Source organism: Barbus barbus (assembly GCF_936440315.1).
Source record: "Barbus barbus genome assembly, chromosome: 47".
NCBI classification, from domain to species: domain Eukaryota; kingdom Metazoa; phylum Chordata; class Actinopteri; order Cypriniformes; family Cyprinidae; genus Barbus; species Barbus barbus.
The window spans coordinates 16827340-16845911 of NC_136725.1; the positions used below are offsets into that span (position 1 = coordinate 16827340).

Here is an 18572-nt window from a genome sequence, read left to right on the forward strand (position 1 = left end):
TTGTTTTTGAACGCACTAGTCATGTTTTGTGACGTTTTTCTTTCATAACAATCAGACAAGCGGAAAGAAAACATCCAAAATACACATAAAAGTGTTTCAGTTTATCGCATTGGTTTTTTTTTTTTTTTTTTTGCGTCTGTATATTTCGATTACAACAAAATAAAGGACGTTTTTTCAATTTTTTTCATGCATTGAGCCAGACACATCCACTTCAGCAGCACTTACACACAGAATATCTTTTTAACAATTAGTTCATATATCATTCTCCTGATTTATATAAACGATTTTATTTTATAATTAAAAATTAACCTGGGTTTTAGTACATTTCAGATTTCTGTCCTGGCAAATATGCAAACTAGTGCTTTTTAATTAGATAATGCATAATTTGCATATTTAGACATAACAGAAAACTTACAATGTAAAATTTAATTTATTAGTGTACTGCAATTATTCAAATGGGGATGCATGGTGATATCTATTAGTAAAAAGTTTAACCCTATTCACTACTATCACCTAAAATAATTAATTAAATTAAGATTATTTTTATTGTTATTATTATTAACGTGGATATTACACGAATATTTGACAATAATTTTGAACCAGTCTGTTTTTGTTCATATAGGCTACCAGTATACCAGCATCTGGATGCCAGCTCAACTGCGCCCTCTCACGGTACTACACTAAAAATGTTAGACATTATAGTTGTCACAATTCTTACACCAGTAAATATGACTTCTGTAACACATACCTTAAACATTTGTACCTGGAAAAACGATGCATTGTGCACCTAATGACCTTTTGTGACAACATACCCCAAAGACATACTGTCAGACCGAATGGGACAAACTGTCAGTATGGAACTTGCAACTAAATAACATTTACATGCTTTGTGGCATAATTTAGACAGTAAAACGATTATAGAAAAGCAAAAATGTAAAAAGGTAATGCACAAAAAATTGGCCAACAATTATGATAAATTATATGCATTTGTATTGGAATTTTAGTCTTGATAACAGAATTCTCAAAAATATTCTAATATAGGAGGTTTTTGAAATAGATACAGAAAACAAGCATGTGTGGAATTGGATATTTAACAAAATAAAATGTGCATTAACTTTGAATGTAGTGCTTTTGTTGCCTGAAGAAAATCATTGACCACTAGATGGCAGCAGAAGTCCATTTAGAATGATCCACTAGGTAAGAAATGGTATAGGCCTATGTTTAAGTATATAGGTATAAGTATAAATTTGTCTTGGCCTTTTTAATAAATATATTTAAATATATTGATTATATCCAGCATTATATTTATTAGGCTAATTCTCCAATATCATAGCAGAGAAAACTACTAATCTATCATGAGTAAAACAAAAAAATTCCACACAATCCATTTTATTCAAAACTATATTTAACACACAACATCCGTATGCTCTTTATTCTATAGTTCTAATCACCCATTTTGCTTTTTATGGTCTTGACAGGAAATATACAGCAACATGAAAAAAAACTAAGCATTTTAAAAAATGCAAACAAATATAAGATCACAGTTTCCAAACTGTGTCTATAGCATGTTTTCAAAAGATTTACAGTTTTCATAATGACTCAGTTCTGTATGTCATTGCAACCGTAGGACTGTAAACATTCAGTCCATTTTCCTACAATTAATAGTAGCAGCTACATATTATTTCTATTTATCGTTAATGCTAGCAAATGGCAATAAAAGGGTCAGTGGATGAACTATAGCAGAATAAAAAAACAATAAAAAAAATCTCATAAACGCATAAGTATGTGTGTGTTCAGTTAGGATTAGTTGTCTCAAATATCTGCTGTAATAGCTGCTGAAACACTCAGTCTTCTCATACATAAAGATGTGTAAAGCAGCTTTCAAAGCTAAACATCATTTTCTCTTGATATTTACAGTTTGACATATTTTATACTCCATTTTTAGATGATCACTGTATATACGGACCCCACAAGTATTTCATCTAGGAATCCTGCCCTTGTACTCAACTTGTTCATTAAACAAAGCGTAATGAACTTGTCTGTTCATCAGATGAATAATTTACTGACATTCATTTCTGCTTAAAATCAGTTCTGTCATGACCCTGTCCATTCGAACACTCTTAAGGTTTAAATCTTGCTGCTTGTATTCTAGCGCATGTAACAAACGCTGATCACAACGTACCAATGCCCTCCACATAGATTCACATTTCAGCTCATTATTAAAATAATGAAAAAGCAATACAAAAAATGATTATTATATATTTTTGTCAAGGTAAAACTCTCCTGCCAAATCAATTTAACAATCGGTATGACCTGCAGACAGGAGACAAAGCACAAGAACAAAATTACAGTAAAAGGTCAAAAGAAGTTTGAAAACAAAACTATATATACATATACAATGCCCCCTAAAATATTTGGACACTTAATCCACACTTCAAAAATGTATGAATTTTATTGCACAGATAGCAAAATATCAAACCAAGCAGCAACTTGAGGCTTTTCTCAAAACTGCCTTCACTTTTTTAGTCATTTTTGTGAATGCATGAAGTTAAGTGTAGTCCATGCATAATTATGAGTATTATTCCAAGTTTGACAACCAGAAAGTGTCCAATTGCTTAAATAGCATGCTTATACTATATTTCTTTAAAATAAATGCTATTTAGTTTGATATTTTCTCATTAAAAGCAATTCGATTCTTATATTTTTAAGTGTATCTTAAGTGTTCATATATTTTTAGGGCCACTGTACATATACAAACGCAAACACACAAAAAATCCTTGGTTGGGGGTTGATTATGCATCCTCTACATCTTGGTCTCGCTGTCTCGTGGTTTCTCATTCTCATATTCGTTCTCCTGAGGGATCTTCTGATATGGTTTCTTCACTTCATTCTCCTCCAGTACTGAGCTCCCCAACTCCACATCGCTGTTCTGAAGCTCATCTTTGGACAGGAACTCTATGATTCCAGCTCCTATAGAATCTCCCAGGACGTTAGTTGTTGTGCGAAGTCGATCACTGGAAGCGCAAAGGAAAAGTGAATAAAAGAGGAAATGAAGAATCTATTTATTGAGACTGTAAATACCAGCGATACTTGTTTAGTTGTCAAAAAGTTTCCTACTTTCATCTCAGTTTTCATCCTAGTTTAAAAAGAGGCTTTTTTAGCTGTGTAACTTGTGGGGATCTATCTGGAATGATAAATTTGGCCAACCTAATTACGTTTCTATGTTAAAACCAATTGAATTACATGAAATTCACGGAAAAAAAAATGGAGCAAGTCTCATGGGAACAGATCAAAGTGTGTCACCTGGGTTGATAATGGAAAAAAAGAAATGAAGGGAGTCCCAAATAAGAGGAAAGATAAAGTGCCAAACGCAGTCACTTTTCATTCTTGTTTTGCCTTATTTTGCAAAATACTTCAATAAATATATTTCTCTACCGTTATTTCCTTTCAAACCAAATCAGATAAAGATTCTACAAATGGTCACTTACAGGAACCAATCAACTGCAATGATGAGGGTGATGTCATCGGTTGGGAGTCCGACAGAGGTCAGCACAATCACCATTGTGACCAGACCAGCCTGAGGGATTCCGGCCGCCCCAATACTTGCAGCAGTCGCTGTGATACTGTATTATTAAAAAGAATATTAATCATGCTTAGAATCTCCATTCAGTTTTCTTAATGAATTATTTACAGTATATTTTAAAATAACCCACCTAATGGTTATGATCTGCCCAAAATTCATCTCCATGTTGTTGACTTGGGCGATAAAGATGGCTGCCAGGGCCTCATACAGCGCTGTTCCATCCATGTTTATTGTGGCTCCAACAGGCAGCACGAATCGAGTCACGCGTTTGTCGACTTTGTTATTCTCCTCAAGGCATTTGAAGGTAACCGGAAGAGTGGCTGAGCTGGGAGATTGCACAAATATGAACAAGTTAAATAAGAGTAAAATATTCCAGATTTCGGCAGCTTGACATTGTTGGACATACCTGGAAGAGGTACCAAGAGCCGTGATGAGGGCCTGCAGCAAACCCGTGATGAAGATGAAGGGGTTCTTCCGAGTGATGACGAAGTACAATGTCGGTAGAACGATCATGCCGTGTATCATGAGGCCGATTATCACTGTAATCGTATACATGCCGAGCTGACCGCCCATTTCAGTGATGTCATCCATCTCCACGATTTTTCCAGCAATCAGAAAGAGGATACCAATAGGTGCATACCTGGGAATAGGGTATGGTGTTTAAAGATGCATTTACCACCAGGTTTGTTATTTCTGTTTTATCTTAAACTAGACGACCAAACAGTGGAAAAGAAACTGATTCAGATTAAGGTTTCCCAAAATGTCAATGAGTTACACATGCGATGAAAAAGAGGTCATGAAATAGGGTCATACAAAATGAGAGCACAGGGCACATTTCTGTCCAGACAAACGGGAAATTCATCTATTTTTATAGGAAGGTGAAATTATGACGAGGCATTTCTGTGGTGAATTATAATCAATGTCTTTTTGTAAGTTACTTACAGGACAAGCAATGAAAATGTAGTTATTCTTGAGGATGATTTTTGTTATTCGAAACACGATACTCCAATAAATAAATACCAATAAATTCTAAAAAAAATGTATTGTGGTTTTGAAATGATAATGATTCATATTTACATATACACTATCATTCAAAAGTTTAAGGTCTGTAAGATTTTTGTAATGTTTTTGAATGAAGAGCTCACCAAGGTTGAATTTATCTGATAGAAATACAGTAAACAGTAATATTGAGAAATAAAGTTACCATTTAAAAACAACCATTTTCTATTTGAACATATGTTGTGATTTAATTTACCCCTGTGATGGTAAAGATGAATTTTCTGCATAATTACCCCAGTTTACAGTGTCACATGACCCATAAGAAATTATTATAATATGCTGACTGGCTGCTCAAGAAATATTTCTTATTATTATCAATATTGAAAACAGTTGTTCTGCTTAATATTTTTGAGGAAACCATGATACATTATAGGAAAATATATTTCAATATAATATTTTTCATTTTGTGTGTAAAAGAGTTGGAATATCAGAATTAAGAGCTAAATCGGTTTAGGAAACACTTAAAATGTTACGCTCACTCTTAAAGTTTATTGTAAACTCATATGTTTAAAATGTTTAAGGAACAGATATTGGAAAACCCGCCTTAGGCTACAACACAGTTTTTAATCTAGTTTACTTTTTTATACATTGTCTGGAAACACTCACCACATAATAATAGCAACAAGTCGCATGATGGCCTCGTTGAGGGAGTCGAAGAAGTCTCTGAGAGCCTGTCCCTGTTCCTTCATATTTCCAATGATCAAGCCGAAGCACAGTGAAAACACCACCAGCCCAAGGGCATTGACCCCGTTGGTGGTGCCCGGGATAGGGATAATTTCCTCTTGGGCAATCTCCTGGGTGGCGTTAGTTAGGTTGAATATCGAATCGTTCACGATCACCTTCACGTGAATGATCCTCTTGCCATATTGGGTCTTGAACTACAGGAGGAAGTTTTAAAAATGAGCAAGAATCTGATCAATGCAGTTTGTGTTATTCTGATGTAGGGATTTAGATTGCTAGAAACCTTCTACAGAAAGACTCTTTTCTATAATTGTGAAATATGTTTTTTTTTAGATCTGGTTGACTACAGGGTGTCCCTGCGGAGTGTGTCCGGACAGACTGTGAGCCACCGTCATTATCTTGCCATTTCTGTCCCATTATTTCCGACTGTGGCACCATTACAGCTCTGCCAAAGCTCTCAGCCGGTCCAAACACAGCTGTGGGTCGAACTCAAGCCAGACTCTCGAAATGCTAAATGGAAAATGTCTATTCCTTACACGCTAAGTTAACCAGCTTGGGCCAGCAGGAGGAGAAATGAAACGTTGTCAAGACTTGTGAGCAGTATTGGTACACAGCAAATTTCTAAGTGATAAAAAACCTAGTGTTGGGCAGCTAGTGATAAAATCTGGTGTTAAATTACAAATATTATATGCTTTATCACTTGTTTAGTGATAATGCACAGTGTTTCCTTTGGGTGTTCACACATAATCAACATCTGCGCATGTGCAGAGCGTTTTCAGTCTCCCCGCCCATCATGTGCTCTTCGGTCTCCATGACTACACACATCGTCTTTAAGGATTTGCCTGCAAACAACGGTTCCAAGCAAGGTAAGTTAGGCCTATAGTATTATTAACTTATCAACGTGTGATTTATGAACTTATCATCACTAAAACAAACTGAATTAATTGTATACTGTTTGTGTGAAAAATAACTTAATTATTTGCCTCATTTTATCCAAATATTGGCAGTCAAAGGTATGATTAGGCCTAACGTTATTTCTAATTTATCACAAATAACGTTAACCGTTACACAAAGTCGACACTGCATATTCGTCTTTAATTAAGTATTAAAATAAGTATTGAAATATCATAATATTGATAATTAGTAAGGTATGTGGTTGACTTAACTCTGTCAGCATTTTCTGCCTCAGTTTAATTTTTTCTGCCTCAGTTTAATTTCGCGCTCTTTTGATCCGCCGTTCATCTTGAGTTTACCATTTCACGGTAACGTTACGTTAGGCCTAAACTAAGATATAAAGAATTGTTGGTCCATTTTAAAGGGCATTTTAACGTATAACTTAGTAACTTAAATGATAAGATACTGTAATTTTATCCCCCCCCCCATTCGTAGGACAGCACCATGACTGAAAGTGAAGCGGTGAGACTAACGTACTAAATTCGTTAATGGAGGACGATGGAGATAGACGTAAGTGACTTAATTTTATTTGTGCTAATTTTAATCGTTTTGTTAAATAAATGCTGCAGCTTTAGTATTTTCTGTGTGATACCGACATTATGCGTGATTTAGATGGTGAAACTTAACTTCATATATGTTTTTATAATGTGGCGAAAGTATCGTTAATAGGGTTCCCAACCTTTATAAGACCGAATATATCTTTCATCCAGTAACTACGGGTTAGTTCTGGTGTTTTGAAATAACTATTATAATTAAACTAAGTTTATAATAGCTCGAGCACTAACGGATTTGGCTGAGCACCGGAGGAAACGGCGGCGCTGCGCAATGTGCGCATGTGTTAGGCCTATGACATCTTAAGAGCGGAACGCTCTGTATGTTCTATCTAGCATCGTTCTCGTGGTAACGTACTTTGATAACATACGCGTATGTACAAAGTGCCCCAAAACGTCTCTTTGTGAGACACGCAAAAACGTGCTCGATACGGGAGGGAAACGCTGCATCATCCGACAGATAGCAACTCAAGCCCGGGTAAACAGGTTTTGTTTCTCCCGACGCCGACGAGGCATTTTTTTTGTCTTATTTTGTATTATTAGTTGAGCAGATGTGCATTAGTGAGTGACCTGAAGTTAGAGAGTATTTCTGTACAACTTAGTTCTAGCTTTAAAGTTTTATTTAGTGCTTATGTGTGAATATAAAGTTTTAATTCTTTTGACAATTGGCATAGGCAAGTGGTAGTTCTTGTGTGTGGGTATTAAACAGAATCTGTATTAAAACAAAGTGACCTATAGTGAATATATTGAGTCTGTTAGTTAGCTTTTTCCTATGGAGGACAAGCACCCACTGGCAAATGCATAAACCAACGCCTGTGCCCACACTGTAATGTTGTCATATGCATTTGGTGACTAATTAAATTCTTATTAGTTTTCTGTTTGAATTTGTATCTTATGTATTTTTATCTTTCCGTGTCATTTTTGTTTGTATAAAATGTCATTTCAAGTTTGCTTAACTTTTACAGGTTGGACAGTAAAGGCAAGAACCCAATACATGGACACTAGAAAATATGTAAAACTCAAAGAGCCATGCTTTTTGGAGTTTGTCACTGAAGGTAAGTCTGTAAATGAAGCTATATTATACAGTAAATGCACAAAGTACTTTGATGTCTTAATGATAAATCATTTTTTTTGGTTAGTAATGAAGTTATTGTTTTACAGCAAAAAAAGCATTTGCCATTCGAGAACAGACACCTGTTAAGGTAACGGATGACACCTCTACAGAAGTGGACGTGGATGTATTTCCTGAACTTGTTGCTGAAAGGGGCATGTGCTTTAGTTTACATACTAATGATGGTAATTATGTTTATACTTTTTTGGTCTTATTTTAAAATTGTGGTGATGTTTACATTTTTGCTAGTAATATTTGTATACTGTATACAGATTCCACTTCTGCACATGAGTTGTCCCCTCTTCTGACTGATGGGAACTCTGTCAGCAAGTCTTCAACCTTTACTGAATGCAATGAAGGCAACAAAACATCTGCATTCCCTTCCAAAAGACCCATGTTGGATGATTCCAAGCTTGCAAAAGAGGTTGGTAAGACAAGGGATCTAACCCAGCTTAAAGAAAATGTTCTCCAGTTTATCAAAAAATGCTGTTCTATAGACAATGTGTACATTTTGGTGTTGTCTGTTTAGACCATTGAAGACATCCTTAAGTGCAAACCTGGTGGTGTAGAAGTGATGCAGCACTATAAAGACACTGGTAATATGTCAACATCCAAAAGAAAGGAGATGATTAATATATTGGTTGCACACATGACTGAACAAGAAGGGTAAGCTTTGTTCATTTAATGTGTACAGATCACTGTACTTCCAACTTATTCAAATGTGACCCTGCCTGTGAAACACTATTAAATATTTAATATTTATTTTTAAATAAATACAAAATCTAGTTGCTTAACCCATGTTTTCTAAAGTGATCCAATCCGTTTGTGCTGAGAAACAGACATCAATTTTGGAATATTTGTAACATTACTATTGTTTTTATGCCAAGTGTACCAAGAACAGTTTTTATAGATGCTATTGTTTTTACCCCAAGTAAACAGAACAGAATAGACTAGGTTTTGGTTTCATGGTATATTGTTTATTATTGCAGAAGGATACCACTTAAGGCCACAAGAGAGATGTATGCCCTTGGGATTATTACTCTCTTTCCAAACCTAAAAGATCCTGCAGGGAAGACAGGCTATGTAAGTATCTCTGCTTGTTCAAGATGTTTGAAACTTAAAATCTTAGCTTTTTTTATGTGTTTGTTTTACCCAAATTTGTCTCTTTAACAGGAACAATACTATGACGCACAGAGAGGCACAGGTTTTATTATGAATCGCCTAAAGACGGTTCAGAGAAACACTAGTTGTAAAATGCCCTCTCGATCAAATGAGATAACTTGTGGCCCTGGAATGGAGGAAAATATCTGCCTTACAGATCAGCTAACAGGTGATGATTGCCAAGAAGCAATCTCACTGCTTAAACACAGCACTGATCGTGATATCATCTTCTGGAAGATGAAAGAAACTTTTCAGTACCGTCAGGAGATTGTAAAGGACCCAAAGAAGTCCACTTCCATCTTTCACATTTTTCCTCGATTCCGGGACACCAAGGGTCTGGTGAGTATTCATGCTAGCTGACTTAACAATCCAAAGTATTAGATTTTAGCTTCTCTGCTGCAACCTTCACTTAATATGGACTGCTTATAATTATGGATGTTAACAATTAATCGATGATTAAAATCACTGCAAACCTGTGATTTTAGGTTGCAAACCACTGATTCACATTTCTGAAAATGTCAATGTATTGTACTGCTCTAATCTTCAGTATAGCCTGAATACGAGCCCATGTTGATGATTGGCTTCCCTTTATCAGGACTTAATCTGTTGACGACTTCACTGCAACTTTAAACTACCATATTTAACACAACTACAGTGAGCATTGACTCACTGTTCAGTTATGAATGGGGCATATCTTTAAGTGCCATATCAGTGTAGATCAGTACATGATTTATAAACATCGGAATTTTTTTTTTTTTTTTCTCTACACTTTTTTTGTGCTAAAATGTTACCAGTGCTAATTTCCGATGTCATTATTTGGTACTGTAAGCACACTGTTTTTTCTTCAGATTCATCAAGACTTTGCTTTGATGTTTGGCCTGGAAACAGCATCCAGATTTTTAGAGAAGTGGAATACCTCCTTCAAGGAAAATGTGATTAAGGAGGCAAAAACTCTAAATCCATCTGCATTCCTGCTACAGCTACTGAAATCTGCTGAAAAAAACAATGGAGACAACAGTAATGAAGGTAAAAGTACTTAACAGTTCTCTAGAAAATGCTACAAATTGTATTTATGAAAGCTAACGAAATGTGCTCTCTGTGTCATGTAATTATAGAATGGGATAGTGACATAGCCTCCCTGCTTTTGCTGTTACACCTCCTTGCACCCCAACCCTCTGGAAGAAAGAGAGCAGCCAAGATCAGTGTAAGAGATGCTGTTGGTCGCCTCCTGAAATTTGAAAAGGTTAGCTTATGTTCTGGATTTTTTCTTAAACGTAGCAAATATCATAACTCTAAACCAAACCATAAGAATAGTGAACTGTTATAACTAAAGCATGTAGGGTTTTTCTTTGTTTCAAAGATGTAATTTTCTCTTAAGAGTCTAAATTTGTGGTAAATATACTATGTTCTGATTTTAAATGTATGCTAGAATTTATGGCATTTAAGTAATTTTTATATTGTTATTAATCAGTCCTGCAGAAGTTTGGAGGACCATCTCTCAGAGGTGGAGGACAGACAGCCCTATCTTCTGGCCACTGGACAAACCAAAGCAGATGTGCTTAAGTTCTACATTGTGGTCGACAAGAATCTCATACCCTGTCAAGCAAGTACTTCACTTGGAGCTTTTGATGAGCTTTTTAAAGCTCATTTTGTCTTTGGTGCACAATATGACCCATCTCTCAGCAACATGTTCACCTTTATCCAGACAACAGTCTACAAAATCCATCCTAGCACGTCCAGCCAATCATCACGCACTCGAGAGTTGAGAGCAAAACTGTTAAACAGTTTAATGGAAAGTACATGATGAGAAGATGTTTCATTTGCAAGTCTTTGCTGGGTACAAGCATTAAATTGTTTCGACACCTGAAGTTAGCTCATGGCATGTACCCAGGAAAGAAGCTGAGACTGATTTGTGCACAAGAGGGATGCAACTTACAGTTTACCACCTATTCTGGTTTTCGGAAGCATTTACATTATATCCATTGTGAAGATGAGGATAATGCAGAAACGGATGCAGCTCCCAGCCATCAAACACAGGCTCCAGAGTTACCTTCTATTGAAGAGACGCATGTTGACCATATATATGAGACACCTGATAGCCCACAGCAACCTACAACCTCGTTTCAAAGCCTGGATATGTGTGCATCAATTATTTCAAAATTGATGGCAAGTAATGTACCAAATACTGTTGTTTCTTCAACAATAGAAAGCCTAGAAGACTTCATCGATGATTTAAAGTGTAACCTCAAGGAAAAAGTCCTAAACATCGTTCCACAAAATAATCCAAGCCGAGAAAGTTTAGAGAATGTTTTTGAAAGTTTTGATAATCCATTCAGTGCTCTAAATACAGACAACAAATTGAAAAGGTATTTCTATAAAAAGTGGGGTATAGTGCAGCCAGTTGAGGTGCCTTTAGGCATTAGGTATGACACCAAGAGAAATAGACAAACAGGCGCATATGAGCAACTCCCGGTTAACAATAAATTTATTTATATACCAATACTAAAAACATTAGAATTTATTTTTAAGAACTCTGATGTGTGTGATTTCATGCAGGACTGCACTCAAAGTGACATTTTTGAAGATTTCTGTGATGGAACTTACTTTAAAAATCACCCCTTGTTTTCAAGTCACAGATTTGCTCTACAAATTCAACTCTATTACGACGATTTTGAAGCCGCTAACCCCTTAGGATCAAAAAAAGGCATTCATAAACTTGGTTGTCTGTACTTCATTCTCCGTAACCTTCCACCAAAAGTAAATTCAACTCTAATGAACATTCATCTGGTGTCATTGTTCCATTCACAAGATGCCAAAAAGTATGGAATAGATTCAATATTGAAGCCTTTTGTGGATGATATGAAAGTTTTAGAGACGGAAGGAATAAAGGTCCCTTTCTGCGAGATGCCTGTAAGGGGTACACTTGCACAAATCACCGGTGATAACTTGGGCATTCACTCAATTCTCGGTTTTATGGAGTCGTTCAGTGCAAACTATTTCTGCCGCTTATGCTTGATTGACAAAGTTTTGTCTCAAGAAGTTTTTTCAGAGGATGATCCACGGCTGATATTGAGAACAAAGATTCTTAATGAGGAACACTATGCTGATCTTTCAAAGGAACCAACTCTTACATCTTCACATGGAATTAAGCGCAACAGCATACTCAATACACTTTCATACTTCAATGTATCTGAAAACTTTGCTTTTGATATAATGCACGATATTTTAGAGGGTGTGGGTCAGTATGAGATGAGACTTCTTTTTGATTATATGGTTAAGAACAAATTCATTTCAAAAGAAAGCCTGCTGAACAGAGTCTATGCCTTTAACTATGGTCACATGGAAAGAGCAAATCGGCCTACTAAAATAAACTTGGACTGTGAAGGTAATGGCATTGGATTAAATGCTGCACAAACTCTTTGTTTAATAACAAACATACCGTTGATTTTTGGTGACGTTATTCCTCAGGGAAACCTGCATTGGTATTTGTTACTGTTGCTTTTGCAGGTCATCAACATTGTGTTCTCCCCCTCAGTCACAGAGGGTATGACTGTGTTTTTGAAACACCTCATTAAAGACCATCATCAGCTGTTTAAGGAGCTCTACCCATCCAAAAACTTAATTCCTAAGCATCATTTTATGTTGCATTATCCTCGCTGTATTCGGAGAATTGGTCCATTGTTGCATGTTTGGTCAATGAGGTTCGAGGCCAAACATAAGTTCTTTAAGAACTGCATAAAGAACTTTAAGAATTTGACTGTTTCTTTGGCAAAAAAACACCAATTTGCTGTAGCCTATCACTGGGAGTGTATGAATTACAATTCTCTGCAATCAGGACCAGTGAAGGTACATAAACTTCTGTGTTTGGATAATTCTGAAGAGATTTCTGAACATTTTTGCATTGATTCTCAAACTGAAATTCGACATACAAAGTGGGTAAAATGCTCTGGAGCAGAGTACAGAGTTGGCCTTTTCGTGTGTTCTGATATTGTTGACGAAATGCCTGTTTTCAGCAAAATACTAAATATATTATTGTTCAGAGAACAAGTTTTCTTGTTGTTAAAAGACTATGAGTCTACGTTTATTGAACAGGTCCATGCCTACAGATTATTTGACAAAGCATCTCAACATGTTTGGATAGTGAACAAAGACAACTTAAGGAATATTTCTTTGTTTGATGCACAGATCTCCTATGGTGCTGACTCATTTTTCTACATAATTGCAAAAAATGAACTTGTTTGAAACACAGTGATTTATGTGATTATTTAGCCTATAAAGGAATAGTATATTTTATCAGAATGAATGTATATTTTTAAACCAGACATGGTTAACATTGATGAGTTAAAGATGACATGTTAAATTGTTGTTGTATTTTCAATTTAAAGATGTTATTGCAGTGTATGTTTACTTGTTAAAAAACTTTTGAGTCAATTTCTATTGAAAATGTCCTTGCAGATTATTTGACATAGTATATCAACATGTACAGATGTCCTATGGTGCTGACTCATTTTTCTACATTTTTACAAAAAAAATGAATTTGTTTGAATTGAAACTCAGTAGAGATTTATATTTAAGAAATATTTCTCATAATGAACGTGTATTTTCATACCATTAAGTTGCTATTGCATTAACAGAGCTGTTTTATTCAATTGTATGTTTGATATATTAAAAGTTTATGTTCAAATAAATTCATAGTCACTTGGTTTTTGGAAAAATATCTACAGGTTTATTTTTTAAATTTCATCTGCATTACCATTTTAAAATAAGTATTTACATTATTTACATTAAATCAACATAATACAAATACACTGGGGTTGTGTGATTAATCACCATAAAGTGTTAAATGTGTACACTTAAGAGTGATAATTTCTCAACACCTTGAGTGTTAAATGATACACTAATGCAGTGTTTGAATAATAAACACTTTCATCAGTGTTGTTTTAACACTAGCAAAGATGGACCTGTATGTTCACCCGGAAAGTGATAATTTTAACACCCATGGTGACAAATCTCCCAACATATTTTTGCTGTGTACAATTATAAATTCAAGGCCTCCCAAAATAACATTTTGGATCCAATTGTGATAAATTTTAAGTTTTTGTCCTTTGAGATGTCAACAAGTCTCATCAACTCTAATGATAATTTGACTTCCTGCTGAATAGGGAAACATATTAAAATATCACCCCAAACTGCTTGTGAACTTCATAACCCAGAAATATTTATATATATATATATATATATATATATATATATTACATTATATTATATATCTATGACCGCTTATTCTACACTCATGCAGATAGATTCTATTCTATGAGAGTCTTTGATATTCAATATTTATTTTTTAGCAATTAATAATTGGCAATTAAGTGGTTAATAATTAAGGAATGACTTTAAATAACCCAATAAAACAAGCTTTTTTAACTTCTGCTATGGTGCACCACACATTTTTGTAAATTTTTGCCCTCAGACAAATAAAAAAAAATGTAATCTGTTGGTGAGCACATTTACTTTTAAATCTTTTTTGTCACAATTTAGAGTTACGTGAAAATAATACATTATATACAATTTTGCCAGTTTATATACTATTGATTAAATATGTTTATTTATTTTTCTCTTTTTAAAATCTTTAAATTTTATTGTATTTTTTATCTTGTTTTAATTTGTTGTTGTTTTTTTTGCCAAGAAACAACATTGTGTTACAATAAAATACCTTTTTTAAGTATTAAATTAAATTAAATTAAATTAAATTAGTAATTAGTAATGAAGATTTTAGGCAAGGAAATTGTATCCTTTTTTTACCATTGTTTTCATAATGTGTGCAACAGAGAGAGATAGTATTTAATAAACATTTATGATTATCTACGATGGTATTTAAAAAAAAAAAAAATTTAATAATAAGATCATGTGAAAAACATTCTCACCTGCTGAGTGCAGGCCTGAACCAGATTAGGAGGAAACATGTTTCTGCAAAAGAGTGTATATAATGAATAAAGTCACTGGTTCATATCAGTATTTTGGAGTAAGCGATGGACTACACCTGTCCATTACCTGATGAGGTCGAGGAAGGCATCGGCCGGGCTGACCTGCTCGATCTTCTGCTGTTTAGTGAATTCATCCTTTGAGCCTTTGCCCGGGTGAATAATCAGAACCATAATGATGCCAATAAACACTGCGATGAAGGTGGTGGTCATATAGTACATGACTGCACGCATGCCCATCTTTCCAGAGGCGCGACTGTCCAATGCTGCCATGCCTAGACAGAATGAATTAGAATTGAGCATTTCTTTTTATGAGAATGAACCAAAATCACATTTGAATAAATACATGATTACACGTACCATCATTGATGAAAAGCCCAGTTCTTGTATCAAGATTTTAATACAAAAATCTCACCAGAATTTGTACAAACATGAAGATATGTGGTGGTTGTGATTGTGAATGGCAAAAGATTCCAGATTTAATCTTCACTTTGCTGAAAAGTGCTATATCGCTTGACTTTAAAAGTCTCTTAGGATTAATTGCAATCATTGTAGAAGTCAATGGAGCAAAAATACTTTGACTTGCCAAAACAAATTAAGGTTTGAATTTTGAACAAGTCAGGGGCCTTTCTGCAGCCCCCATCCCCAGAGCAGAAAGAGAAAGCAGCCATTGTTTGGTCTTCTCGTCCTCCTGGGGGCCCAAACTTCAGCATCTTTTAAAGTTCAGCCTTTCACTTCACAATTTCCTCTGCTCATACTCCATCTCTCTCAACCATACTCTCTCACTCTCTTGATCTGCATTCGTTCATCTCTCTCACTCTCGGACAGGCCTGGGAAATTCCTCCACCTGCCCGTGTTTCAGCGGTCATGCCACCCTCTCTATGTCTCCACAGCAACAGCAAACAGTCTCCCAATGCACTTGTATCAAACTAAAGAAATGACTCATGTTGTGCAGTTACAAAGAAGTGAATAAACAAAACAGCCCCCTCTCACACACAAGTGTGCCACAATTATAGACTAAATTGCCCAACAAATAATTATAATAAAAATGTTTTTTATTTAATAATAGCTTCTGAATAATGATGATAATAATAACTATTATTATTATTGTTATTACTAACCAATCATAGTTTGTATAGTTTTTTTTTTATTTAAATGAGTCTGAAGGAAGTTTTCTCATTCTTCTATTTGTATGAAGTGAAGCAGCAGGGGTGGGAGGGGCTGAACTCGTCTTTATAACCTCTGCCTCATTCTCAATGCCACTTTTAATAGAAGCACAAAGAGGTCACTGTCTACAAACCAGAAAACGGCGCCCAGCGTAATGCTATGCTTCGCAGAGGCACAGCTGTAACACCTGTTTCCTTGAAAGTTGCTGATTTTGATGGTTTGATAAGATCCAAACAAAAAAGCATGGAGACTTCATTGCTGTTCTATCAACTTCATGTTAAGTCTTTTTTTTTGTCACTAATTGTCTTATACCTTTTAATTCTTGAGTTGCTTTATGTTGGCATTAATTGACCACTAATTTCTTTCCTTTCCATGCTTCTTTTCATCCATTTTCTCTTTCACATCCTATAGAATTATTACAAAAGTCCAGCCACTCCCTCAATTTTGAATTCACATCATTCTCACGTTCTCATTCTATTAATGGCTTGGTCCATCACTGGTTTGCCTTTTCATTATAAGCAGGTCTGACAGTAAAATTCTCAGGGCCTGGGATACATTTTTTATAGGTGGATCCCATCAGCCCAGACTCAAGGAGCAGCTAGACTATTGAAGATCTCATTAATCCCTCTTAATTATATGGCCTGGGACAATGCCCTGGTTGCTCCACCCCTTTTTCCTCTATACTTATACATACACTATTTTTCTATACTATACATTAAGGGTTAAGATTTCCGGTCAAGACTTAAGACATAAGTTCCCAGTTATTGCTGTAGATCGCTGTAACATATTTGATTTTAAATCTGCAGTCAAACTGTTGCATGCTACATTTCTGGCTAAAAAAATATAAAACAATAAAATATCATACCTGTAATCAAACTTGAGACTAGAAGGGGAAGCACTAGCATCTGCAGCATACGCATCAATAGTTCACCAGGAAAGGAGAAGTACTTCACTTCTCTGTATGACATTTTATATGACCTCAGAGCAAAACCCAGCATGATACCTGAAAAAATAAATAAATAAAAGCATTTCAGATCCACAGATGTCATAAATCAAAAGTTTTCCATTGTCAAAAGGCTTTTTAGCTTTACAGTGAACTGGTGGTAGGTTGTTAGGTAGATTTGTGTCCTTGACCAAGACACTAACTTCAGCTTAGATGACTTCTTTAGATGGTTAGAGCAAACTTTCATACTTGAAAACTTCCTGAATGAATATAATTTTGCTAAACCGGGTGCACTGACCAAAGACCACAGCTCCAACGGTGAAGAGCACAAAAGCATTTCTTCTCAGAAAGCTCTTCACGTCATCTTTAGTGATGTCCTCCACTTTCTTCCTCGCCTTTAGGGAACGCAGGTGAATTCCTTCTCGGATCTGCTGCATACGATTGCGCGACCGTGGCTTCTCCCCAGTGCTTTTGGTCATGCTGGCGGTGTCACTCAACACACTCCGATCAAACTAACTGGGCTGAACCGGTGACCCAAAAGAGACCCTATACACAAGAAGAAGAAAAAATGAGACAAACTCTATCTAGCACAGCCACTGATCTAAATCCCAAATCCTTGAGTTAAAATGGGATAGACTGCAAAAAATAATGGAAAACGAAAATGCAACCTAAAATATGCAGTAGTGTAATTAATTGGAAATAATTTATAAGCATACATAATTATATGCAAGTAAATTCCATGTAAATGGCAACTTTTTTATTACTGAAATAAAACATTAGTTTTATAATTAAAACTATATAACATGCAATTAATTATTGTTACTGAAAAAAAAATATTTGAAATGATATGAAATAAAATTTTATGTAAATGAATGATTTTTTATTACTGAAAACTAAAAAAAAAAAATATATTCATACATACATGTTATGCAAATGAAAGCCTACGCAATTCAATTTCATGTACATTTTAAGTTTTTTATTCTACAAATGAAAATAAATTCATAAGACCTACAGTTATTTGATCTTGTAGCTTGTAACTGAGGTTCATCAATTCAGTGTGAACCACATAAATCTCTCAGTGTATTTAAATTCTTCAGAATGCAAATGCTGTCATTTATAATAAATCTGATTTCCAGGTAAATGGTGCTCAGCCAAAAAAAATTAATAAAATAAAAGCTCCATAGCTACAAGTAGCTGAGAGAAGAAGAGCTGCTTACCTGCTTCCAGTGAGCTCTTGTGCTGAGAGATGCCCTGAGTGATCAGAGTTAGCCAGTCTGTGCTGGGAATTTAATAACCTTCCACCAGTAAGAAGCTCCTGATGCTCAGGATCTCAGAAGGGGAGGAGCATGTTAACTCCAAATAGGAGATCCTCAAGACACTT

The 18572-nt window shown here is 35.2% G+C and overlaps 2 protein-coding genes across 5 annotated transcripts; one reads left to right on the top strand and one right to left on the bottom strand.

Annotated features, from left to right (window-relative positions):
* Positions 1-2803: 2803 nt before the first annotated feature.
* On the bottom strand, positions 2804-17670 carry slc1a3b (solute carrier family 1 member 3b; the record flags this gene model as incomplete). Its single annotated transcript, XM_079411094.1, has 9 exons — positions 2804-3014; positions 3489-3623; positions 3714-3908; positions 3990-4223; positions 5249-5520; positions 15025-15067; positions 15152-15356; positions 17114-17251; positions 17490-17670. The coding sequence occupies 9 exons, from the start codon at positions 17668-17670 to the stop codon at positions 2804-2806; spliced, it is 1614 nt and encodes a 537-aa protein (XP_079267220.1).
* Positions 5931-13785, top strand: LOC306866085 (uncharacterized protein). 4 transcript variants are annotated; one of them, XM_079411091.1, is made up of 11 exons: positions 5931-6189; positions 6713-6787; positions 7794-7883; positions 7990-8124; positions 8212-8363; positions 8469-8605; positions 8929-9022; positions 9113-9439; positions 9949-10126; positions 10216-10343; positions 10572-13778. In XM_079411091.1, exons 2-11 carry the CDS (start codon positions 6766-6768, stop codon positions 10902-10904), a joined length of 1596 nt encoding a protein of 531 aa, XP_079267217.1. In that variant the 5' UTR covers positions 5931-6189; positions 6713-6765; the 3' UTR covers positions 10905-13778. The 4 variants fall into 4 exon arrangements, with proteins under 4 accessions (XP_079267217.1, XP_079267218.1, XP_079267216.1 ...); XM_079411092.1 differs by having other exon boundaries at positions 5963-6787; XM_079411090.1 differs by lacking the exon at positions 6713-6787 and having other exon boundaries at positions 5963-6189.
* Positions 17671-18572: the final 902 nt, after the last annotated feature.

What these genes read in the sequence shown, in the direction of transcription:
- LOC306866085 (XM_079411090.1), top strand. Translation starts at nt 6,012, where the DNA reads ATGCTTTATCACTTGTTTAGTGATAATGCACAGTGTTTCCTTTGGGTG. An exon ending in AAACAACGGTTCCAAGCAAG is followed by an intron (nt 6,190 to 7,793) that starts GTAAGTTAGGCC and finishes TAACTTTTACAG; the next exon opens with GTTGGACAGTAAAGGCAAGA. An exon ending in TAGTTTACATACTAATGATG is followed by an intron (nt 8,125 to 8,211) that starts GTAATTATGTTT and finishes TACTGTATACAG; the next exon opens with ATTCCACTTCTGCACATGAG.